The 26,898-nt window shown below is 41.1% G+C and overlaps 1 protein-coding gene across 2 annotated transcripts; it reads right to left on the bottom strand.

The window, feature by feature from the left end:
- Window positions 1-49: 49 nt before the first annotated feature.
- Window positions 50-25,735, bottom strand: gsg1l (gsg1-like). 2 transcript variants are annotated; one of them, XM_020647288.3, is made up of 5 exons: window positions 25,116-25,732; window positions 17,047-17,094; window positions 10,018-10,170; window positions 7,070-7,181; window positions 50-4,044 (listed from the first exon to the last, which is right to left on the bottom strand). In XM_020647288.3, the coding sequence occupies exons 1-5, from the start codon at window positions 25,441-25,443 to the stop codon at window positions 3,681-3,683; spliced, it is 1,005 nt and encodes a 334-aa protein (XP_020502944.1). In that variant the 5' UTR covers window positions 25,444-25,732; the 3' UTR covers window positions 50-3,680. The 2 variants fall into 2 exon arrangements, with proteins under 2 accessions (XP_020502944.1, XP_065821075.1); XM_065965003.1 differs by lacking the exon at window positions 17,047-17,094 and having other exon boundaries at window positions 25,116-25,735.
- Between the last annotated feature and the right edge of the window lie 1,163 nt (window positions 25,736-26,898).

Here is a 26,898-nt window from a genome sequence, read left to right as displayed (position 1 = left end):
TTAAAAAAATCGTATTGATCCAGTCAGACAAAAGACAAGAAACAGAATGTGTAGTACATAGATAAATATTTGTAATTAAATACATTCAGACAGCATTTTCCAGTTCAGTCACCAGCATGTTTAAACATCGGTGTACAGAAGATTCACAACCCGCCACTATAACCACCAGTTTACAGACAGGCAACACCAAGATTTGTGTTTGGATTATGTCTACCCCCAAAACCTCCCCTGAACTACTATTGAAACTCTGAGCCAATTTAATCCCTGCTGTTTACAATCTGCCACGTGTTACGTAACACACAGAAATATTCCCAGGCTCAGATGAACACTGAAACGCACCCAGGAGAAAGTGCAGAGAGACCTCAGAATCAGCAGGAGACGGGATTTCTGTCCAATATGTCGACAATACCTGACGATAAACATCACAAAAAATCCTGACATGAGTCGTCTGTTTTGGTGAAGATGAGTGTATTTCTGAGGGCACTGGTATTGTTTTTGTAAATGCATGAAACAGAATTGGCCATAACAACTAAACTCAGAGTTAAAGAACAGCTATTGCACTCTAAATGAAGTTAATGAACCCAGCTGATTAACACAAATGAAAGTGTTTGCTGCAATATAACCAATTTGTGCATTTCATTTAAAGGACTTTTAAGTAGTTATTACGCTCTTGACATTTCAGCTTATTCCTCTACAGGAACTTAACTTGATGCTGTTGTTACAATTCCTTTTTTTTTCACTTTTCCTAACCTGAAGATTTTCTAAAATCAGCTCATTTTCAGCACAAATTAAAGCTGTATGAATATTTGTACCTTATACTTTTCTGTTAAAGGCTTTATATGCATCATTCTTAATATTGATAAAGCAAAAATATCCTTTGTAAATATATTCTGATGTCCTGACTTCTAAAAAAGAGATTCGGATTTGTTGTTGAAAGTTGCATAATGAGCCTTTAAGTTTCCATTCAAATTTGGTCCATGCAATCTTCTTGATTGTTAAGAAAGCAAGAGCAATCTTATCTACTCAAACATATTGACCAGTTAAGTGAGGATATCAGAGTAGAACATTATGGGCTGTTGTAGTTAGCTTGTTTTCCCTTTCCGTTTGTAACTTGAGAACACAATCAAAAGTTTGTCATTTCATAACTTTTAATAAGATCTAGCGATGCTCATGGTGCGTAACAAACACGACTTTCACCATTGTTGTTGTGCTTAAATTGAGGCACTGACTTTATTATCAATTTCAAAACTACTGCACTAGTGACCTAAAACTGAATTTGCATTTGGTCAAGGGACCAAAATGTAGAGCAAAATATTTTATCGATACTTTGACCCTTTTTGAATTTTACTGGTATCGTATCAAAGTTTAAATACTGGTATGTTGACAACTGAAATCAGAACCTACAAGTGTCAAGTAGTTTTCTAAAAGTAGTTTTAAATATCTTGTTCTATGCTAGCCTTGATAAAAACCATCAGAGCACAAATGAAGTTCCACTTCTTCTTAAACTAGCGACAGAAGAAAGGGATATCCTTTGATTGTATTTTAAATATTCACATCATGGTTGAAAAGAAAAGACGCTAACGGGTCCGTTCAGCTTTGATCTATGAGTGTCAGATGCTCAATTTCAACGTTTTCTTTTGGAGCACTCAGTTACTATAAGGATTTATTTCCTAGGTGCAGTTTATGTCCCCGTGAGACTCACACAGGGACTATTCATGCAGCTAATTTTCAGAGAGGTCAGAGGTAAACGGTTCCCTGCAGCAGCTTTCCCAGAGGACACTGTCCGTGCAGCACATTACCTCTGTGATAGGACTGACCTCTGACCTCTAAGTGACGGGGCTGTCAGTTAGTACAGTGAATCATTCAGTGAGAAATGTTTAACCTGCAGCCCTGCCAACAAACAAAGCTTAAAAGGAGACATGTTGTATGGATAATAATGAAGTTTGGGACAGGAGTGAAAGCCTTTAGAAATTGACCTTTTGTGAAGATGGATATCACCCATCGGTTTCTGACCAAACAACACAAAAGAAACTAACCAGTTCAGGCAGCTGTAGACCAGCAACTCCCATGTTCTGGGAGGTAAAATAGCTGATTTTTTCAATTAAATTTGGCAACTCTTGGGAGAGTGATGTTATTGCTATTTTTCTGGAATAAACCGACAATCCCTTTTCCCAATGTTTTGTCTGTCAAGAAGAATAAACCAGTAGTCCAATATCTATAGGCCATACAGTACATCTACTGTTCTTAACCCTACACTAATAAAGCTCTAAAGGCTTTCACTCTCATCACAGTTTATAGTGAAGCTAAAGTGAAACATGAGAACCGTCACAAAGCTGCTGATGATTGAAGAAATGTGGTTTAACCAACATAGCTGATAAATGATCAGACATGTAGTTTTAATAAGACTCTTAACTCTTAACACTAGATTTCACATTCAGTGTCATAAATAGGGCAGGGACTGGACATACTGCCCTGAAGTGTTATGTGTAGTATTTTGTGCCAGTCTGATGGTTTCCTGTCCCCAAGAAAATCAGGCTCCTTCCTCGTTCCCTCCCCCCCCCCCCCTCTGAATCAGTCTGTTTGTCCTTCAGAATCATACAAGTACAAGAGGCAGTAATGAGTCCTGACAATTAAAATATGAAATCCTGACATCTTACCAAGACTTGCTGTCTAACCTTTCATTGATTTTTTTTTTTCTTTGACTCTCTTCATAAAAAGCCAAGCACGTTCCTTTGGATTGATATTGAAACATTGATTTTCAAGATGTCATGTTCAAACAAGCTCCCTCGTCATAATTTAATCAGAGGTGAACAACAATTAACCCATCAGCAAACCAAAAAAAATACAGCTCAAATTGATTGTGTATACAGTGTCACAGCATGCATAATACCTTCTCACAATTGTTATCTCTTCTCTCCAATGTATTAATCTGCTGATAGTCTTGTTTAATTGCAAAGTGTGACCAGAAACTTAGCGTTTAGTAATTTAGTAAAGTGAATGTATGTATTGTTGAACCAAGATGATGCAAATTAAATCATATTTGCTGTTTCAGAAAAAGGACAAACTTGTAGCTGTCGATGGGAACCCAGAGTTTCTTGATAACAAATACTCACACTGAAACTGAGATAAAAAGGAAACTGCTTGGAGACAAGTATTCGAAAAAAATGAGCAAAATGTAACTGACACCTAGCTTTTAAAATGGGTACTGCAATTCAAATTGAAAACATGAGAGAGCTGTCTCCCCCTGCCCCCCTCCTCAGAGTCGATGCTCACGCATGTTGCCATTTCGAGGACAATGAAGCTTCAGTGTTTAGCCAGCTCCTCAACAGAGTAACAGAATTGATTATGAAGATGGTAAAATACTACACATAGCACCTTCAAATATGCTGGGAAACATCTGACTTCTGCTGCCTATCGAAGAAAAATCTGAATTCCCAGTTCTCCAAGTCACAAATCTCAGTGTCTTTACTTTATATTGATATATTTCAAAGAAGCTTCCACCGTCTCTACTTGTCAAGTTAAAAATCTTTAAACAGAAAGTAAGGGCTGCTGTGCTTTCTTGTTTTTGGTGCTAGAACCAGTTCAGACCTAAAGGAGCAGTTCAACTTTTAACGACTCCTGTGGCCCCCCCTTCGTATTTAGCCCCCCCCCCACCCCCACCCCCTTCTTCCAAAGAGTCCTCAACACTGCTCTTCCCCCAGCGAGTCTGTGTTCTCCCCCATGTCTATGGAGGCTGACGTGGCTCTCTTCCCCCTCCCGGGCCCGGGACCAGGACCTGTTCCCGGACCCGGACCCGGGCCCCCGACAACCAGCCCGCCTCTGGTTCCCCCGTGGCCTGGGTAGACCTCCACGGTGCTGGAGATGGACTGGAGGGAGCGGTCCCGAAAGTAGTGGAAGGCCTCCTGGTCCAGGTAGTTCTGCTCCTCGCGCAGGCCCTGCTCAAACAGCTTCCGCTTGTGTCGGAACTCGATCACCGTCTTGGTGTAGGAGTTGAGGGTGGTGACGGAGGCGGCCATGCAGCAGGTGAAGGAACCCCAGGCCATGCTGGTTTGAGAGAAGAAACACATTTAAAGAGATGAAAATGAAGGGGAAAGCTGATATGACAAGTTGGACACATTTTGGGCAGAAATGAATGTTTCAGGAAAATAAACTGAAAGGATTTTAGCGACCTAGCTTTTTCTACAACCTCTCCACCATCACATCAAAGTTTTCTCTTATTTGCATGTTATTGATGGAGAATTGGAAACATTTTTACAGCAGTGTTCATAAACACTGAAACCAAGAACAAGCCGTTTAGCGCTCCCCCACTTATCCTGGGATTACTCCAACATACGTTTACCCCATGATATGTAACTGTAGGTAGTTTATTTCTCTTTTCTTTTCTGCCAATACTTCAAAACATCCATTGTAATCTGGAAGACCGTTGTTAAGATATCTTCCTGTGAACCAAAATGTTGGCTGGAGAGTGGACAAGATAAACCTTATGGTTGTCCATGCAGGTCAGATACGCAGGGAGCTACTCCGAGAGGCAGACGTGACCATCCAGATGGAGAAATGAGACAGTTATTGAACTAAAAACCACTCAGAGAAACATCTGCGGGTGATTCACTGAATACCCTGAGCTCTTCAGCCATGGGCTGTCTTCCAGCTAATGTAAGCGAAGACACATAACTGATGAGCTGCTAATTGAGAGAGTGTCTCGGCTCTGATGGGAATAGGCTGTGATATCAGCTGGTTAATATAAGGAAGCTAACCATCCCTCCAAGCAGAGTCAATCACTGCAATTCTAGGATGATGTCGAGAGAGAGAAATAGACATGCAGAAGAAGAGACAGGAAAAGTAAAACACACAAATACAGATAAAATACAAATGACTGATTCAATCCATCACTCTTTATCTGAAAAAAAAAAACAAGAATCATCACTATGCTGTGATTTGATATTATGTGGTTTCATCTTAGTCATAGCTATTACTCATATTTCCTTTATCTGTTCATAATATACGACCAATGTTGTCCTATATCGGAAGCTGAGGCAGAAATGAACAGAACAGAGGCACAATAATAAATCATAAAGAACAGCTGGAGTAACACAGTACAAATCACCAGCACTTTATCAAACATGGTCAATGGCACTGTTGTTACTGCTGTTTGAAAATATGCTGCATTGTGATTGAGTTAGAATCAATAAGTGTGTCAGCTGAATGATTGTACATTCATGACTCTATTTTTCACATTTAGCGTCAAACTTAAGTACAATTTCACAAGATGCTCCGCGTTCCTCATGTTTCATACAGGCAGCTACTGCTCTACTATTAAAACAACTGACTAAAATAACAACTTTATTCTTGTAAATGTATGACTTTATTCTCTTATGATTTTATTCTCAAAAAATGTGGGGAAATTTCTTGGAAATGTACGACTTTGATCTCGAAATCTCTGATTTTTTTTCCCCCTTTGAAATGATTTTGGTACCACAGCTTGAATGAACAACAGAACTATGAAACCATCCACTTCACTTAGTTTATTCTTAAATCTGTATATATAGGATAATCATTTCAGATTATATATTCTCCTGCGCTGTAAACCCTCCTCTGCTCCCCTCAGACTTTCACATGTAAACAAACCATCAGGTTCAGATGAAGAGGCCGCTGTGATAGCTGCCTGCTTGCTGCTGAGCCTCGTCCCTGTGCGGTTTCCTTCAAATACTAATCCGGTGATGAAATGTTCTGTGTTTACTCACAGATAAGATTTTGAAAGTTAAAGTGTATTTGATAAGCTTCAGTGAGACTTGCAATATTTGCCCTGAAACATGTATTACCCTCATTTTCCAAATCTCTAACATGAAGGTGGTGAGAGTAAAATCATCGTCAGCCAGAGTTAAAATGAAAAACACAAGGTGGAAAATAAAGTCTAGATTTTGGAGACACTATCAACAACCCAACATGCACAGCTTGTGTGATCCAGCTATGATTTAAACCTTTATAACTTTGCCTCTCACTCTCTTATTTCAGTTTGTAGAACGCTTTAAAAAGAACTAACGAGAGGGCGTATTGCTCATTCATCCCCCCTGAAAAGATCACATTCACACTTATGAAACCCCCTGAAGGAGATTTCTGTCCGTTTTGGTAAAGTTTAATTAATTCCTGCTGGGATTATTCCAATTTGACGATCCTGAATTATTCCTGCATGTTGAAAAGTGAGAGCCCCTCTCTTGAGTGAGTGACAGAGAAAATCTCCCGTTAGGGTGAGTGACAGGTTCTTGTTGTTTGTTTGTGTCATCTTTAGTTGTATTCATTCATTTTGCCTCGTATAATCTGAATAATTTATAATACTGCCTTTGGTACATATTACATATCCCTACTGACATAAAACAACAAAATTACATGGATGACCTTGGAAACAGCTGTTTTAAAAAGCCACTACACCATACAGCAGCTGTGAGCGTAACACATGATCTTCATTAGCAGATGCCAGAGCCAAGGATGAACCGTACTTTAAAGCTCTTTTTTTTTTCAGTCTGTTAAGTGCCCCGAGGTCGAGACAATGGAAATATAAACAACAACTATTTTAACAAGTGGCCTATAGGCAGAAGAAAATCCCCTCATCCAATCAGAAACCCTGCAACAGCTACTGGTGAGATTCGTCTTTCATTGCAAGGTGTCCAATACCTGCGACTGATACGTGTGATTTATTTGGTTGTCTAGACACCGTTCTTCTCTGAGATTCTCCGTCCTTGATCCACAAATGAGCAACATGAACTCAGACAGCAGCAGCTGCAGCGGCGGCAGCAGAGTGGCTTTACCTTCGAGCGGAGAGCAGAGAAGGTCAAGGTGCATCTTGTCTAGCTAATTATCTCCGAGGCAACAGCCCGGTCGCTCCCCGAGTACCTCATCATCAACGTACGCCGAGTGCAGAAACACTGCCGCAAAATATGCCTCCAGAAACATAAGTTAATGAGACAGACAAAGGGTTTGTTTGTTTGTTGGTTTTATGTTGCTGCGACGCTGGATAATTGAGTGTTATGTGTGCTTGTGAGGGTGTGGGTGTGTGGGTGAGTAGTACACTAACCAGAAGGACCAGCCGTAGTCCCAGCTGTGGGGTCTCCAGTCTTCGGGCCCCAGACTGACTGTAATCTGGAACACCTGTGTGTACATCATGTGGGCCACCATACCTAGTAGACCTGAAACACACAAACATGCTTATTTTATCATCAGTGGATATCTTTCTTTAGTCTTGTTTACTTTTTTTTTGACGACAGTTTTAAAAAAGTAGGGGAACTTTTAAGGTTGACCCCAAACTGACTTTTGGCTGTGGCAGCGATGGAAGCGGAGTGGTTCAGATAGAAGTGATTGTACCCGACCTAAAAAGCCTCTGCATGTTTCTAATAAGCTCCACGAGCAGAAACGTGCTCAAACTAGGATCAATATTGGAGATGCTTTTGAAAAGTGGAGAGAGGTTAGAACACAGAAAGGTTTACAGACCCATGCAGAGCTGGATAAACACTGAAGCTTCAGAGTCCACCACATGGTGACCTGTGTGAGCATGACCCCTCCTGCTCCCCCTGACCAGGAGGGGTCAGGGGGAGCGAGGCTGTTTTGAATTTGGACTGCAGTACCTATTTTAAACGCTAGGGCTCAGAGTTACATACTTATCCTTTAAAAACATCAGGGTGATTGTTCAAAATGTCAAATTTCCTCATTGCTGATTTCCCATTAACGTAAAGAAGAAGGCGTCTATTTTACACAAATGGAAAGGCTCTTAAATATCACAGCTTTACCCGCGGTACGTTTTCTTGTTCTTACATAACAACAGTAACCCTCAGCAAAAGATGATCTGCCATGATAATTACCATTAACAAAACAACAGTAAATCAAATCACCTCTAAAATGCAGCTCAACATAAAATCTGTTATAAATCAGAACACATGTAACCATTCTAATTACTCATTATGCAGCTCCAATTGATTTAACTTTCCAGTTATAAAACATCCGATCAATTATAGATAGGGACGTAATCACTCATAAATGTACGGTAAATCAAAAGGCCACATTGTAAATGAGTCAATGAGAGAGGAATGACATCAATGCAGGGGTCATACATCACAACCACACCATCAACCGCAGACAACACCGGGAACGCGTGTGTGTGTGTGTGTCACGTGGAGTGTGTGACGGGTTATAGCCACGTGTGCATGTTTATGGTCGGTCTCACTGAGGTGGAAATAAAACTCAGCTGCTCCAGATTTACAGTTCACTATAAAAGAGCCTCGTTTCTCCTTGAGTCTGACACCTTGACGACACAGATTTCTAGGAATTGTGTTTCTGTGTGTGCAAGTTAATGAGAACATCTATTACCAACATTACCAACTGGAGTTAAGCCTGTTAGAGATCACAGGTGAAGGTGTGTGAAAGAATATGTTTTTGAGAATAGAATAGAAATATTCAAGTGAAGTACAAATACCCCATAATTGTACCTCAGCCCAGTGTATAAATAAATGTTCTTACTTACTTAATGCAACTGATAAGATCTCAATCAGATCAAATCAATGACTTGTGCTGTGACGGGGGAAAAAGACGTTTTCAATCACAGCTTTTAATAGAATCACTCGTCTGTTGGGAACATCCTTAGAGAGGCTGGAGGAGGAGGCTGATAGTGCGCAGTGTTTCTGTGTGTGTGTGTGTGTGTGTGTGTGTGTGTGTGGGGGGGGGGGGGGGGGGGATGACACAGTGCCAGCTTCTTGTGTAAGAGGTTTATCATGACTTGGGAGAAAAATCCCTGGCATGCAGCACTGCGAAGGCTTCCAGGGGATAACCTCCAACCCCCCCAAAAACCCCAAATCACAAATCTGCATCAGTCTCCCTTCAGCCCCGCGTGGCTCTTAGACTATTTTCTAAATGTATAATTATGAATTTTATATTTTTATCCTGATCCCACAGAGATTACAAGATCTTTATTACTCTCAGGAAAAGGAACATCTTTGCTTACAAGGCAAATCAAGCTTCACCTACTTTCACAGTGGGGGAAGGCATTTCAGGTCAAGTACCAAAACAGCAGTGATAATATACTCCAATAGAAGTTAAAGTATTGAACTCCATTCCCATTCATTCACATACTTAGTACCTTCAGCTTGCAGCAGCGACGAGATCAAAAACTGCCATGTGGCATTCCACTTCAGTAACACTGGCATGCCGGTGTTTTTCATAGCATGCCATTCTGCATCTTCCTTGGCCAATGGCATGCAAGCAAAGGGCCAGCAAGATCTACCACTTGTCTCTACCACCAGTACCGCCCATTTCCCACCACCATGGCCTCCACCCTGACCACAGAAGATGCAGCTGAACTTATAATGCCATGCCTTGCATCACTCCAGAGGCATCTGTACTAATTTCAGCCTTTTTTTATAGCCAGCTTAAATCTTTAAATCTGCACATGTTAAATTTACAAATTATCCCTGCACTCATGTTCACTTCATTTGTATGTCTACTCGCCGTTATATTGAATAGTTTCTGCTTATAATATGTCTACACTCATGCACTTTAACTAATGTCAATACTGTCCATTTACAACTCTGTTTTTGCACATTTACATTTAATCTTCCTATTTAAGACTAGTAATGCTTAGTTAAATCCTGGTTGTATATATTCGTGTTCTTATTTTTGATATTTTTAGTGCTTATTTACTTTGTATTTAATATTATATTGTGTTTAGATTTGCTAATATTGTGTTTATTTGCTCATATTGTGTGTTTGATAACCTGCTGCTGTAACGCCACAATTTCCCAGTTTGGGATCAATAAAGTAATTCTATTCTATTTTATTCTATTTTATATTCTATTTATCCTGGGAGCTTAAATTAGAAAATATCTATGATGGTGGAACCTCACTTTAGTTATAGGCATCTGAAATGCTTCTCGGCTTGAGTGTAGTCAATGTATTAAGTAGTAGAAAATCAGTATCAGTGTCCAAACTGTCAACGACCTGAGGGTACATAGTCTTTAGGCTTTGGTTTTGTCTTACCAGATAGGACGGTGAAGACGGCGGCGAAGGCGTTTAGTTTGAGTCCGTCGATGACGTTGCTGGAGTGGAAAAGCTCGAGACACATCAGGCTGAAGCCGACCACCAGCAGCAGAATGTAGAGCACTTCGGACACCACTGACAACCACAACACACCTGTGAACACAACATACAAAAAAAACATTCAAATAAATACTACCAGAAACACAGTGAGGCTCAAGATGCTCTTCACACTGCTTAATCTGCTGAGCCTTTAAAAATCAATGAAACAGAGGAGAGGATTCCTACAAGAAGAAATAAAAAGAAATATCTCAGTACACTCTCACTCAGATGTCTCAGTACATCAATGCAGAGGCTTGTTCATTTTCATACTTTCACATCAAGGACCTCAAAACTGACACAAAACAAAACAGATTCTCATCAGATTTTGTGCAACGTTTTGAATGCATCACAATGCCGAGCGTTTTGACTGGATTTAAAATGAACATGTTATCATATTAACATCTACAGTGAGAGTCTGTCTGAGGGAGACATGGTCATTCAGAGGACACCATAAGACTGGGATCCGTTCCAAAAGAGGAAATACATCAAACTAAATATAGCTTGGACTGTTGGGATAATGCTCCTCTGACTCTGTCTGTATTTTTCCTTAGTCATGCACAGAGATACAGAAGTCCACATCCACAATAAGAAACACAAGCTGGTGTTTCAAGAACTCCTTGACTCTGGATGTAAAGGTTTCGACTTATCAAACATCTGAAGCTTTTCCATTTGTTGTTCAGGGATTAAAACCAAGAGACATGCTGAAGAACCATGAGGTTAAATATTTCTGTACTGAGTTGACTAAAGTCGAGCATTCACTGCGATTTCAGGCTATTAGAACGACGTTTTGAGTCGCAAGACATTGACATTGATGGTGTCCTGACAACTGCAGCAGCTGATTAATGCTGGAAATGTCAGATCAAGGTGTAACAGTTATTGATCTGAGCATCAGACTTCGTTTAACTTCAAATCCTGGCAGAAATTGAATTGAGGCTGTAAGATAAAACGTTTAGATCAATCCTCAGTATTTAAGACTTGCCTGAAAAAAAGATCCTGTAATGTCAAGATTTGATCCAAGGTTTCCCTACAGAGGATTCTACTTTGACTTCTTTAAATTGAGGAGAATGGATCCTCTTCAAAGTTTTTGACTAAACCAGTTGTGTTTCCAATGAGTGTTAGCAAAAGGCTCTTATACGTTTACAATATTATCTAGATTAAATCACAGCGTCCACCTTCACTTCTGGTCCTCTCCTGTATAGAGAAGGATTAGATTAGATTTCCATTTTTTGTTTCATTCTGACCTCCATGCACACACTGAAGGCGGGGCCGGGGATCTGACATTATTCCTCCATCAACTGAGTCTTTATTCATTCTTTGGGTGTTTGACAAGCTGAGGAATCTTTGGAGAATGATGATACATGTTTCTACACAGGCAGGACATGACACTGTGGGCTCAAAATAAGGTGAATTATTTGCTTTTGATGGACCCACAGGAGTAAGGCAGGGTGATGTCTGACATGCACTGATAGGCTCTTTACTGTGTCGGCGGGGCCCTCTAGTCATAACACCAACGGGGGGAAAAATCCCATCATAGCAGAGAGAGACATTATGTATGATGACAGAAATGTCTTACAACTCTACTGTCCTTCTTCACGCTCTGGAAATGAGAACATTTTTAAAGCAGAGACGAGCTGACACACCGCAACAGAAACGGCCCTCGGGATCCAACTCTCACTTCCAGACTTTTTCTCTCCAATGATCTCCATATTGGTAATTTCTGAAAGGCAGGAGCTGCTCTTGAATCACTGAGGCTGACAACAGCAGCATTAAACGGGATTATCTGCTCTGCTCCGCTCTGCTGGGGATGTAGATGAGTTGGAAGTACAAACTCTGGGCTGAGTTTTCAATTTGTGCATCAGTCATTTAAGGGGGGGCTGCTTGTACCCTGAACAGCCACGACTGGTTGTTAATTTATTGGCCAACTTCTCTGTAGGCTTGCCAAGGCAAACTTCATTCATATATTATGGTTTTACAAAAACATATTAAGTGTAACTACTGATTATTATGTTAGAAAGAAGGGAAAAAATGTGCAGTTAAACCACTCTATAAAGAGCAAATGATTGAGCTTTGTTCTAAGAATAAAAGAAACAACTTTTTATCCAATGTTCCTGGACAAGATAAACATGAGATAATCTTGATTATTAAAGGGACGTAAATACAGAAACTTAATTAATATACCTGCAGAGGGTAAATGTCATTGGCTATCAATGTAACATAAATAAATATCTACTGCTGTGTCTTCATTTATCAGAAAATGATCCTAGCAGCAGAGTTTTTAGCTTGTGTTCTACAAGCTGTGATGACGTGTCTTCCTGTAGAAAGCTAATATACAAGTTTCTAATGGGATCTTTTTAACGCTTAAAGTACAGATTTCAAGACAGACAAACAGCAGATAGTCAGAGGGAGCTGATACAGAAAGACTGGAGATAGAAATGAGTCAGAAGATATAAAGTAGTGAAAGAAAAGATGAGCAAAAACCCCTTCTGAAAGTGTGAGTGATAAAAGCAGCAATAACCGCTTTATGATGTCAAGGTGCAAAATAAATGTGATGTGCTACTCAGATCAGGGAGGAGAAACTACAAACCTGCAGAGTCTCAACACCTGAAACCTTTTACGATGACAAACAGTAAAACTCAGCATTTCCTCATGATGTTGTTTTTCTTTTTCACCATGCTCGCGGCATCTCGTCCCACACCTCAGTCCAGACTGAAATATCTCCACTCCTGGATGGATTGCCATTAAAGAGCCCATATTCTGCCCTTTTTGGGGTTCATATATTTAATCTATGTACCTACTTTTGTACTTTCACAATAGATAAAGTCAGAAAAAAGTGTCTGTTTTCATGAACTGCTCCTCCTTGCTCCCTCTCCCTCGCTCTGAGTCCGTCAGCTACACTCTGTTGAGCCCACACTGTTAGACCCCACGTGGGCCAAGTGTGCTCTGATTGGTCTGCCGGTCGTTATTGGTCAGTTGTTCAGCACGGTTCTCGGAAATGTCCCGCCTCTTTTACCTTATTGGGAATGCAGCCATTGGCTCCGTCCGAGGGGAGCATAAACATTAGCGCCTTAGCACTACTGTGCTACCGCAGGCTACCGCATATCGTGGGCGTGCTACAGAAGTTAACGGGCCTGCAAAATGAGTTGCAGGGCTTGCCACAACGAGCCAATGGGCTTAGATCAGTGATCTCACACTGACAATGATGCCGCACTGACAAATTTTTTTTGAGGGGGGCTAGAACCGAGCGTTACATGCAGCTAATGCTACAGCTAACAGGAGGACGTAGGAGAAGCCGCGTTTCCGCGGACTTTGAATTTTTGCACATAGATGTGCCTAAACATGAACAGGACACTTGGAAAACACACTAAAGAGCATATAAAACCAGGAAAAGAAGAATATGGGACCTTTAAAGAAGCAATATGTAACTCTGACACCTGGTGTTTAAAATAGGTACTGCAGTCCAAATTCAAGAAATTGAAGAGAGTTTTTTTTCCCTACTCAGACTACCTGTCAGGGCTTATTCTGATTCCTTAATAAAACTTTCTTGTCGCTGTGTCACCCAAACATCACTCTGACTCCTCATCAGATTTAATCTCCAACCAGTCCATGGATTTACATTTCAAAACGCCTGCAACGGAAATCTCATAATGCAACAACAATATCATTCTCTGTTGTATGAATATGTATCAGAAGATGCAGCACAGACTTGATCAAACTGAGCGATGCGTTTGGGGCGATTTAACCTGCAGCACCAATAACAGGAAGGAAGCAGCTCGTCGAACCGCATCTCATCTCTCATAATTACGTCTTTAATTACTTTGTGTGCTTCTTTGTGTTTGTGTGTTTTCATACGTGTGTCGGTGGAGCCAACAGTTATACATAAAACATGAACACAGGAAGAAGCCCAAGCTTACCAAAAACATAATCAAAAACTGATGAATAAAAAGTGGAACAGAGTAGCCGCTGCAAGACGAGGCAAGTTCATTGAAAGAGCAATTAAAAGTGAAAAACAGAACAAAAAGAGTACTACAAGGAAATATGAAATCCAGACTAGACATCAGAATACAAAATATCAAAGTCATGATCAAATATGGTGATATTTGAAATACTTTAAAAATGTATTAAGAGCTTGTTTTGGTGCAGTTCTCTACTCCGCTGGTGGATCTCTGAAGCATGACAATTATTTTCTAAATTCCATCTAAAACAAATGCAATTAATTTGATTAAAAGACAACGCTGAGCGAGCCATGGACACAGTGGTCCGGGTGTTTGTTCAGAAATAACTCGGATCTGACTGAGAGGCAGCTGTGTTTTTGGAAATACACAGCAGTGAGCATGTCGGGGCTTAAAGGAAGCCAGATTTACATATCGTATCCTTGTATGAGAAACAAGGTCACTCTGCTCAACACATCATATCATCGACCACTGCTACGTGCAGCATCATGCTCGTCTTCCAGATGGCATTAACAGATGAAACCATCAGAGAACTTTTATTAACTACCTGCTCTGCATGAAACAGCCAATTAGAGGCTACGCCCATATGCAGCAAAAATATTCCTTTTTCTTCTGGACTTTAAAATATTCCTTTTTATGAGCCGCAGGATGTTCAAACACCCCGCTCTGTTGGATATAACCTGCTCCTCACTTACTGCAGTAAGAAGAATCTGGAGGACGTATGCTCTCATTAACAAGCACCTGATGCGTGTTCTGCATAATGGATCTTATTAAAAAAGCCAAGAAACAGGGCGCACAAAAAAAGATCACTAACACCATGTGCCAGAGATGGTGAGATCAAATGCTGTTAAACTTGCTGCTTTCTTGGTCGTTACCATCCAACCTCTTCAAACACAACAATTACTAAGAAGTGAGTTTCTTGCTAACTTGACGTTAGCTTGGAACTATAAACTCAGCAGTGCAACACCACCCTGAACAAAATGTATATGCCCTTTATGATTAAAAAAAGTTTGCCGACACATATTGATCGTACAGGCCGGCCGCGATCTCCTGAGAGGAAATCTATAAATTCATGAAGGTAAAAATATCAGCACTAATCAGCAATGACAAACTAAGATTTACAGACTTTCTGTGTTCCTCTGATAAGGTTAATCTCTTTTCTTGTTCAGGGTATCGTTGATGTAAAGAAATCACAATTCCCTTGTTACTACTTTTTACACTTTTAAAATTATCTCAAAAGTCTGCCAAGTTAAAAATCTGGACGTGAACACACACACACAGCATTGGCCTCGTTTTTTTTTTTTTTTGTATCTTACAGGCTTCTATTACTTCCATAAATCACAACTGACACAGCACCAGACAAGACTGAGCTTGTTTCATATCAATTAATAAATGTCACTTTCATTCCGCTGCCTCCTTCGTCAATATAATCACACTGAAAGCCTCAGGAAGTTCAGATAAAGTGCTTGTAGATTTTCTCTAAATGCGTTTGAAATCACATTATCGAAGACAGAATCAGAAGTCGTCCCCCCACGAAAATGTGTTCATCTTCAAAACGGACAATCTGGCACTTTGAATTGCGACCGGCCAGGGAAAAGTTCACTCTTTAAACAACTTCTTCTTCTCCTTATCTTCTGTTCATGACTCTGCAACACTGTGAACGATGAATTTATTGAGTAAGGAGGAACTTTCTGGGGCTGGGAAATGAAGCCGATGCTCAAGTGCCAAAAACTGCAGTTCTACATATGGCCACTTGAGGCTGGCTCCAGGTACCTTGTTGGATGTACCTCCCTTAAGGAACCGGCCATAAAGAACAAAAGCCTATGGGACTTTTGCAATTGGATTTTGGATCATTGCAGAAAATAATCTCTGTGGCAAACACACGTTTCTGAAGCGTAGGCGTTTTGTTCAGCAGGATAATCTTCACAGATGAACGCCATTTTTATGATGTTTGAAGCGTTAATGCGGCCGACAGAAGTAAAAAGCTAACGTTATGCTACAAGCTAACTACGCCACGATCGGATGATTGTGACGTCACTAGCGTTACGCTTCAGACGATCTCTGATAAACTAATCCACGTAGTTTAATAAATAGTTTACTAACATAATATTCACCTGAACCTAAAGATTAAACCTACAGGAGACATCTCCGACTAGTGAGAGAGTTCCCGCCCTCTGTGTCCGGCGTGATGACCTTTAATGTCCCCGACAACCACTGTAGTCACATTTAGCCGCTTGTTAGCAACCGCCTTTTTAAAGACGAGTAAAAACTTCAAACTTCACAAGTGGAGGTATTACCTAACGTAGTTTATGTGCTCTAACAAAACACCAACATCTCTTCAGCTTGTGTTAACCACAGACCTTATTTCAGGAGTCTAACCACAAACACATTCAAAATCCCCGTTGACTTTTAGACGTTAGACCCCATGGCGCTCAAATGCTAACTTACTTCCTGGTTTTAGGACTCATTCCTGTGGCTCTCCATAGTGCCAGACGGCTAATTTTGACAACATAGTATTTGCTAGCGACACCTTCTGGTGGTCCATTCAAACTCCAAAAATAATGGTGACGGCCTGAATGTCAACCCGACACCTTAAAATCATGATACACACAATCAAGAGGTAAAATTATATTTGCTTTGTCCACTTTTTATTTGAAGTCTTTGAGTCAGAAAACACACAACCCATTGAATTCTCCTGTAGTTAAGTTGTGATGCACCTTTTGAGATGAGCCAGTTTGAGTGTTGGATATTTAAAAAAGAAAACTGTTAACTTTTGTACAAAAATGTAGATACCTATCATTTATTGTTAGCAGATAACTAAAGTTGAATTTAGAGAAAAAAGGCTTCTGGAAACTCTTAGCACCCACAGAAACAGAGCATGTATGTCCTTTTTTGTTTTCCTCGTGGTTTCTCTGTTCCTGTAGAACAGGTGGGGAGCGGCAGGGAGTGGCGGCAGAGCCTAATGACCGTCATTACTCACCTCTCTCCGACGCCGGGGCGAGATCAATGAAGCTCCGACACTTCTCACCTGAGAGAGGGGCAGAGAGGAGAAAGGGGGGGGGGGGGGGGGGGTATGGAGGAAATATAGAGGTAGAGAAGGAAAGGTGAAATGAACTGGGAATGAAGCCGAGAGAAGGTGTGAGAAAAGGAAGGAGCGAGAGGAATACAGGTAGAGGTAGAATGAGGTGATTAATGAGAAGGAGAAAAAGATGACAATGAGGCACAGAAGGGAAGGTAGAGGATAAAATGAGCATTAGTGTCACTACGTCAAACCAACAGTATAGCTAATAATGCATTAGGCAGGAAAACAACGACGGTGATTTAGAGATTATACCATAATGTTCCATGATGTTCCTCTAACCAGCGCTGGAGGAATATTGAGCTAATTTACTGAAATCAAAATAATCTAAACTGCAAAATCCTGCATTAGAAAAAGTTACAAAAGTCATTTCTCTTAAATAATTGTTCATCATCATGAATCATTCATGAATACCTACTAACTTAATGATGATGGTCTCCATATTATTGATGATGATGATGGTAATGACGATGGTTTTTGTTTGATAACGACGACTTATAAGATGGTTTCTATACTGATTAGAGCTCTCAAGAACTGCCCTCAATGTTGTGCTTTGCCTCTGGTCACTTCCTGTCAGCACCTGTGTGTCCAATCGGACTCAAAGCTGATCGTTTGCTCTTACTGACATTGTTCCCTTTTTTCTAGATCCTTGCTTGTGTTGTTCTTACTCTCTGATGTACGTCACTTTGGATAAAAGCGTCTGCTCAGTGAATTGTAGAATTGTAGAATCATGAAAAAAAATCTTCAATCTTGGACTGATGGTCTCTCTTTCCAAGGACAAACATCATTTTGACTTCAGAATCATGACGCTTTCATGAGACTTTCTGCACTCAAATGAAATATTTGTCCACTGATATTAAATTATTCAAAAAATCATTTTTTGGGGGGGGACTTTTCATGCCTTTTATTGTAGAGATAAAGTGGATAGCGTTGCAAATCAGGGACGAGGGAGTTAGGAATGACATGCAGGCAAGGGGACAAAGGTTGGATTTGAACCCGCACCGCAAGCTTCAAGGACACCATCCCCTGTACATGGGGCGCACGCCTTAACCACTTATCCACCAGTGCCCCAAAACATTTTAAGTTTAAATTGAAATGAGGTTTCAGTTATTTTACTGTCAGGTTAAATATATTTTGAATCCCTTTTAGTGTCGGCATAATATCCTGAACTTGTGAATTATCAGTGCTCATTATTCAACTACTGGACCTTAAGACTGATTTTATGGTATTTTCCTCACATAATGTCAGTGCAGTATTCATGCACTCAGTGTTTCTGCAGCATCACTCGGGCTGCAGAGAGTTGATCAGAGCTCGGTGGGACCCTGCAGGTCACAGATCAGCAGCCACAACACGAGCCATAACTCAGCCTCTGCAGTGTCTCGGGCAGCGAAGAGGCCCATCCATAACCAGCATGACCACCAGCATCCTCAGACAACCCCCCCACCAGCCCAAAACCTCCACCCGCCCAACAACAGATGAAGACACTGTGTGCTCCCAGATACTGAAGATGATTTAAGTCTTTGAGGCTTAAAGAGACTTGAACTGAAACTTGAATCTATAATGAAAACACTGCTGTTTACCAACCGTATCTGTCTTTTGAAATCAGATACATAAATCTTCTCCTAATCAGCCCCACGACTTACAAATAAGATTATTATTAAGTGCTTAATTACATACATTATACAAGCTAAGAGGGAACTCTGAGAATATCAAGCTTTGTAAAGCAGAAAGCTGACCAAATACAGAAACCTTCAAGAAGCTCAGTGACGCCCAGAAAAGACAAAACAACATTTTGCTCCGTCTCTTATGTTCTCTTTTTGACATATGCACGCCTGAAAATATTCTAAATAATTTTCACACATGCTCCTCACAGCTGGAGACTGGTCATACATTCAGCATGATGGACGTTGAAACATGTCACAAAACTCAGGGAGAGCAAGAACGTTTTTGTTGCCAAAGAGCAAATTAAAAATGAGCAGAACTTTTGCGTGGTTGCAAAAAAAAATATTTGACTCTCCAATTGTAATCTCTTAAAAGTGTTTTTGGGTGTCTGAGGAACAGGATGTATGAGCTCCTTCCCTAAATGTTTCTTTAAGTGGTATCCTGAAAGTGATGGAGGACATGGCAGACATCTGTCTTGTCCCCTGTGCTCTCTGCTTTCCCTCAGTGAGATTATGATCTGACCCTCTAATAGTCCTGCTCAAGTGTAGCTCATCCTCTTTTCAAACCAACACAGCAAAGCTAGCTCTCACTTATAGGGCTGCATGATCTATCATAAAAAAACTCACAATCTCGATTCACACATACCGTACTATACATGCAAGCTAATTTCTAAATGATGACGATTCACACGCTGGTATTTCCCTATGCATTCAGAACAAGCTGCAAACAAGAAGTATTCACTTATTTACTTCACTAAAATCCCAGTTCAGTCACACTCACACTCATGTAATTCATTGATCAGGCCATACACTAGTCTATGATTGCACCATACAGTACCGCTCTCATTTCTCTTCCTGATTCACGCTCTCCCGTCAGTCACTGTAACTATAGTAACCGAGAAACAGGATAGGCAGTGGCATAGGTCGACAAGCACAAAGGAGGTTGCTGCACAGTTTTCCCTTAAAAGGTGAACAAAGAGGTTCACCATGTCAGAGAATCAGGATCCAAATTTCTCAGGGAGAAAACTTGTGATTCTACTTGCAGTACATGACTCTAAAGTGTCCGTAAGCGAGATCCTGTAAAACCTGGTTTCTGGCATTTTGTTGCCCAAAATCTAAAATTGCAAGTTTAATCATTCTGGAGTTGAAGAAAAGTCTTTGACATCCACCTTTTGATAGCCATGATTCAGTTTCTGAGGAGGTTAAGGAAGTTGGGATAGTTATTTTGGAGTGGTAGGTATAACTGTGTATCATCAGCGTAGCTAATTTCATTTAGTTTTAAACCTTGTATTTAAGCCATCTCTTTTGTTTTCCGCTGAAACTTTTACCTAAACTGAACCTAAAGGATAATTACAGCTGCTTAAAAGTTAGTCAATCATTCCCCGCTTATAAAAATTCTTCACACTATTCAGCCAAGTCTGCAGAGCAACTCCTCTGAGGCAGATGTGATTCATATTTCCAAGGTTAGAACTCGAGGGAAGTTAAGCGAGTGAGTGAAGGGAACGGAGGAGTGTGTTTATGACTTGTTGAGCCGCAGTGAAAGTGTGCCACTGCTGAAAGGTGAGCAGCTCGGCGTCTGATTAGGACATGAATCTAAAATGTAATTAAAGAGGGGAGCAGGCTCGTCCGTGACCTGCCGACAGGACTAACTAACAGCACGATCAGTATTCTTACTCCTACCTGCTGCACATATCAGACGACGGTGCTCAAAGATGACAATTAACCAAAAAATCCAAATGATCACGCTCCCAGTCTCGGAGGTAGTAATGAAATAGAGTCATTTGAAGAGGCTTCAGGTGGTTTCAAGTTTCTTTTTTTGGGGATATTTTTACACTCTCACTTTTACCCCACTTGTTCATTACGCCCTGCAGATAGCAGCTCTGCAGTCTGTTGAACGTGGGATCTGAGGTCATTCAGGGCTAATTGCAGCTCTAATGAGTATGAATGGTTTTGTGAAACAACGGCTCACGTACCATATCTTCAAAAAATGTGGCCCTGTCTGCATCCTGTGATTAAACACTAACAAAAACTACACTGAAATGGATTAGCTGAATACTATTATGAATTGTTTAGCACTGATTATCAAGTCTGTGCTCACATCTGGCTTGTTAGCTTAGCTCGTTACTCGTCTATGAAACCAGCTGATGAGTCGACCCCGGGTTTAACTGTACTTAGATATCTTAATCTGGTAACCCCTCGCTCCTCTCCACCTTCATAGTCTCATCCAAAGGAATTTAAAAAAAAATTAAAACAACATGAAGGTGGAAAAAACATTGAAATCCAGGCTTCAGTACACTAGTTCACTTGGTCAGTGCTGTCAACCAATCAGAGTACAGTATGATGACGGTCCTGCAAGAAGTAAGTTCCTTATAGTAATATTATTTTAAATGCAATCATTTTGCTAAACTTTACAAAGGAAATATTGAGTAATTACTGCAGGGACATGATAAAATGAATGAATATTTTGATTAATGGAAGAAGTGCAGAGGAATGAAAGACGCTGCTGATTGGTGCAGGGAGAAAACTTTGCAGAGTTTACAGGAAGCTCAGTTTGGTGTCAAAGTGAACTCTGTGCAGACTAAAGCCTGTTCTTGGAGCACCAGCCCTAGTTTCTCATTACTGCTCAGCTTACGGCGTCTCTTCAACGGTTGTGCCAGACTGAAGTGATGTAATGAATTAGTAAGCCTCGACGAAGTGACCACGGCAGCGTGTCTCTTTCATTTTAAACTTTGATGGCGGTCACTGTGGCTACATACGGATGTGACAGCAGCGGAGTGATAGTGGAAAAACACACTGATCACAACTGGATCCCTAACTGTCTGTCTGTGAGAAATCAAAGGTTCTCTGCTCTGAGGAGGATGCTGAGAGAAGATGCATTAAATCCCAGAGGCAGCCCTGATGTCTCAGTGAGGTGAATTATCAGTTTGTGTTTCTCCTCCAGAACACCAAATGACCACCTTTCCCTTGACTCCATTTATGGGGGGTTTGGCAAAGTTCCAGTTTGTCTTTTTAAGGCAATATTTTCAGGATAAGGTGGCTGACGTGCAATTCATTTAATTGCAATTATTAGCAATTGTGGTCTATGAATGTGTATTTTGGATTGTCAGTGAGTGCTAACCCTCCCTCTTTGCTCGCACCCTGTTTGCCTGTTTGCATGTCTCTTATTCTGTGGTCACTTAGCGTTTTTTTCCGGGCACTGGCTGTGCACTCGGGAGCGCTTGTTTGAGTGCTGGGAATAAAGGCGCTGCATGTCCAAACTGAGAGCAGGTGAGCTCACTGAAGTCCTAAGAACGACTTCCCAAATTTTAAACTGGGACCATCCGAGGAGCAGCAGCATCAGTCCTGTCTGCTCTTTCAGGTGTTTGGAGTTTGCATGTGAGTGGAGCGGGGAGGGTCGTCAGCTGTTACCTGCTCAGCTGAGTCGGGTTCTTTTGAAAGGCGTTTAGGCTCGCCTGATTGAGACTCTCACTGCTGGGACTGCTGCTTCGCTGCACTCATCACAAACCTCATGCATTCCCACTCACACAGACAGTTCAGACATGACTGATTCTTCATTCTCACATTTCATATAAGTTATCTATCTGCTGTTGTGGCCTCCCTCTTTGTCACCAGCCCTGAGCCAGGTGGGAACAAGTGTGACCGGGATTAAAAAAAGGTCATAATCATTCATAATCTTACGAGTATGAGGTCGTAAATTTACGAGAAGACAGTCCTAATATGATGAGATGAAAGTTGTACATTTACAAGTAATCAAAGTCGTAAATTAACAAGATTAAATTTAAGATCGTGAAGCTGTGAATTTTAAGAGATCAATGTCATAAAAGAAGAAAGACGTTAGGAATCTTAGTCGTACATTTACGAGTCCAAAGTCTCAGAAAGACGACATTAAAGTCGTATTCACGGGTTTAAAGGTGTAAAATTTACAAGAACATCTGAATCAATGTGCAGCACGTGATGGAGAGACTCAAACTCTAATCTTAACGACGCAGAACTTTTCGTTTTGGATTCAGCCCCAAAAGGCTCATTTGGATGTTCACGTTCCTGCGTCCAGACTCTTTTTTTTTTGTTTTCATATTTTATTCTCCGTCTGCTAATTATAGATTCAAGTCACCAAACACTCCGTGGGCCTTTCTTTTAGTGAGCTGAAGTGAAATGAAAAGTGAAACCCCCACGAGAGCAGGACGATGCAGTAATGTGCAGGTCTGGTTTTGGAGCGTTTCCAAAAGGAGTTCACTGTGAGTTCATGTTCCTCGATGAATTAAAACCAGAGTCAAACGGGGCAGCGCACGGAGGTCTAATCTGTAGAAACATAAGTGACAACACCTGAGTGGATTCAAAAAGTAAGTCCTTCATTATTCACCGTTTGCAGAAATACGAGCCCAGTAAATATTTTCTAGAGAAAATTTAAAGCCGTAATAAAAATCTGTTAATCTACTTTTCTTTGTTGGATTCGGCTCTTCTCACAGTTGCACAGAAATCTGCAATGCAACTACTGCATGTTTAAATTCACCCCATCTTATTTTAAAGGAGGAATGTGCGACTTTTTGATCCAGTAGATGTCGCCCTTGAGCACCAGCATGAAAACCAAAACAAACTGCTGTTTGCTCGTCAATGTCACTTCTCCCTCACCGACCAATCAAAACCATGAAGGGGCGGGTCCCAAGTCGTCTTTCTGAAGGAAGAATTTCAATGTCTGTAGATGCTGCTGACGCCAGGAGATAACTCCTTTTCATTAATTCATGTTGCCATGGTGATGCTTCCCCTAAATAAAAACAAATATTAAGTTGAAGGAGCTACTGAACAACAGACCTAACAATCACTGCTGAGGCAAGCAGAAGTCATGGAGACAACTTTTGTAACCTAGCAAAGGTAAACGCGGGTGAGAAGAGAGAGGTTGTGGGCAAAAAAAAAAAAATCTGTTAATTGACACGTCTTCAGTCTCTCAGAACAAAATGTGTTCTTCCTGATCCGTCTTTGAAAGTTGATTTAATAAACGTCTTTGTACTTTGAGTTACCTCTGTGTCTGAAATTTGCCCCAGTAATAAATCTCTCTCCTGCCTTTTGTTTTGTTTTGCTCCAAGTAATTCACTCCAAGGACAATCAGTTCAAGGCCGGGCTCGGCACAGTGCAGCAACACTCTGTTCAGAGCTCTTAAAGGAGCCTTCAGAAACCTCCTGAGTATCTTCAAACGTCTTCTCAACACACATAACCTTGACCTGAGGATTCTTTTTAAGATGCTACGTCTGTTTGTTTTTCATCTTGCATAACTTTGTTGAGTTTAAAACACAGCAGAAATGCAGACGATTAGTTCAGATGCAGAATTGAAGCTGTACATAAGTAGCAGTAGTCATAAGCAGACTCATTCATAGTTTCCCAGATGTTTGGTGCAGTCTGTTGCTTGTTGAGCCCTTAGATGATGAATGTGACAAAACGTTTTCTGGTGCTCTAAATTGTCGCCTGGTTCCATGTGCACTCCTCAACCTGCGTCTCACATTCCCTCGTACCTTTTGACACGGATGGGGCAATTAAGGTTTTGTTCTTATCAGTTAATCCTTCAGTCTGTAAAGTGTTAGTAAAGGTTGTGTAGACATATCAGTTCTTAAATCCTACAGGTGACATCTAGAAATGTGGGGTCAGAATCCAGAATACAAGCCGTAAATCTTCACATATCAGGAAATGAAACTCAAGAATCTGGTGTATTTTGGTTGAAAAATGATGTCAGCTGCCAAATGAATGTGTGTTTATCAGCTTACTGATCAACCCATCTTCTCTTATGAGAAGCAAGAGTTTGACTTCAGTGTGTTCCTGTTCAGTTAGAATGCTAGATTCACATCGACCAAATTACAACTGGAAACTGCTACACACACACACACACACACACACACACACAACCACAACCCTGTCCTATCTGTTATCAAGCCACACTTAAGCAAAACAAAAATAAACAGCCTCTTTATCGCGCTAAAAACTGAAGTTGTGTCATTTTTACGCACAAAGACGCGTCTCTTTGTTGCGTGCGTAATAATGACCCGAGTGACCCGTTGTCATCCAAAGAGGGATTCAACCAGAGGAGCTCTGATTTAAGGGATTTAAGACACAAATATCTAGGGACAAGACACAAAAACATTCAGAGAACGAGGCTGAATTATTTGCAAAGTAAATCTCTTTTCGTGATTGCAGCCCAAACTGGTTCTCAAAGTGCCCAGGACACAACTTGTAAATGATTTTAATTCCGCCGCCTCTAACAGCGAGATAACTCCTGGTCTGGTTAGAGATTGACAGTAAGGACTCCAGGACCGATGTGCCCACCTGCCTCGTGGATGTTCTCCTCGCAGGAGTACCAGATGCCGGTGTGAAAGCGGCGGAAGAGGAAGCGGTCGTCCCCGGTCTCCCAGCTGTAGTGCACCTTGCTCGGGTCCGTCTCGTTCACGCCGTAGTCGATGCAGTTGTGCCGCCGCTGCTTGCTGCAGTTGGGCTTGGGGACCCGCTGGGTGCCCTCGCACCAGTACGTGGTGATGAAGGCGGTGGTGGAGAAGAACAGGGCCACGAGGTTCAGACCCACCGACAGCAGCGCGCGACATTTCCGCGTCGTCTTCATGGTCTCGGCCGCGTCCCCGCAAACGGCGAGAAAGTTCATCCAAGAAGGAAGAGACAGGAGGTGGTCAGAGGAGGAGGAGAGGAGGCATGGCGCGGGGAAGACGCACAGAGAAATTACGCGCGTCTCTGCCTCTTTTTCTCTTCTTTGAGCGAGTTTTTCCTCCAGATGAGAGAAGTGACAGGTGGTCCGGACTCCCCGAGAGAGAGAGCAGAAAAAAAAACGTCCTCCTCCTACTTCAGCATCTCATCCCGACATCTTTCAGCATCACCGAGAGAAGAGAACTGACTGAGAGAGACCTGGACGCTGACTGAGGAAGCGTGATCTCTCTCTCTCTCTCTCTCTCTCTATCTATCTCTCTCTCCATCGTCCTTGTGCGTCATAGGACTGCTCGTATAAAAACAATTGAGGCACGTTCAAAGTGAAAGAAAGCTGAAACCACCTAACTGCATTAGCAAACGGTTTGTTGTAAATGGAGCTGCTGTGATGCCAATTTCAGACTTCCAATAAAGACAATAAAGTCTTATGATAGGGAAGAATATATAACACCTTTCAGACAATTATTGTGACTGTGCTTTACACCGGCCCATCAAACATTTCAAACATTTCACAAAATAATATTATGTGTCTCCATATAAGAAACACATGAAAATACAAACAAACAAACAACATTAAAAAGTTTTAAGAACTGATAAAAACACAAGTTTAAATCAGCAGGTGAAAAGAAGAGGCTGGCCGATTTATTGGTTGGGCTTTAGTTGAACGAAGAGGAGTTAAAGGCTTTATATGTGATTTTTTGATCCAGCAGATGTCGCCCTTGAGCACCAGCATGAAACCAAAACAACGTGCGCTGCAGTGTTGTGTTAGCATGCTAATGCTAGTGATCTTTATTATGCTGGTATCTTCACACTGCATGTAAATTTACCTGAAATGAGCGTGATCTAGAAACACAGTTAAGCAGTGAGTACAGTATGTTACTTTTCTTTTCTCTAGTCCCTCAATTAAACAACTTTTATACACGAGGGGAGGAGTCAGCCGGCCGTCCGGGCGATGTAAACAAAGTGAAGATAGGACTCTGAAAACTCTGAAAACATCACAGACAGTGGGACTCGGGTGTTACACCCATTGTAGACAGTCATGACTCACAGAGTTATTTTCAGAGGATATACTTGATTTATATTATATTTAAGTGTGAAAAATCACATATAAAGACTTTAATGTGTATTTGTGGATGCACGTTTCACAATGTTCAACAGCTCATTACAGACGCTGGCCTCTTCTCCTCCTTTCACTTTTCATTGGCAGACATTTTTTCGAGAATGAGCATTAAAACGGTTTAATTGATTTTAGGGAAACCCCACTTCACAATGACAAACCTGCAGCACAAACTGTTCAATATCTGATATAACACACCTCTCTGTGGTGTGTTTTTTCAGGTGTGACCCCCCCTGTGATGAATACATGTAGAGACCTGCTGTCCTTTATTTTTTTTTGTAT

The sequence above is a fragment of the Labrus bergylta genome, chromosome 16 (assembly GCF_963930695.1).
Source record: "Labrus bergylta chromosome 16, fLabBer1.1, whole genome shotgun sequence".
Taxonomy (NCBI): Eukaryota; Metazoa; Chordata; class Actinopteri; order Labriformes; family Labridae; genus Labrus; species Labrus bergylta.
This window is presented reverse-complemented; position numbering and strand designations above follow the sequence as displayed.

What these genes read in the sequence shown, in the direction of transcription:
- gsg1l (XM_020647288.3), bottom strand. Translation starts at nt 25,443, where the DNA reads ATGAACTTTCTCGCCGTTTGCGGGGACGCGGCCGAGACCATGAAGACG. An exon ending in CGCCCCGGCGTCGGAGAGAG is followed by an intron (nt 10,171 to 17,046) that starts GTGAGTAATGAC and finishes TTGTGTTCACAG; the next exon opens with GTGTGTTGTGGTTGTCAGTG. An exon ending in CGTCTTCACCGTCCTATCTG is followed by an intron (nt 7,182 to 10,017) that starts GTAAGACAAAAC and finishes TGTGTGTTTCAG; the next exon opens with GTCTACTAGGTATGGTGGCC.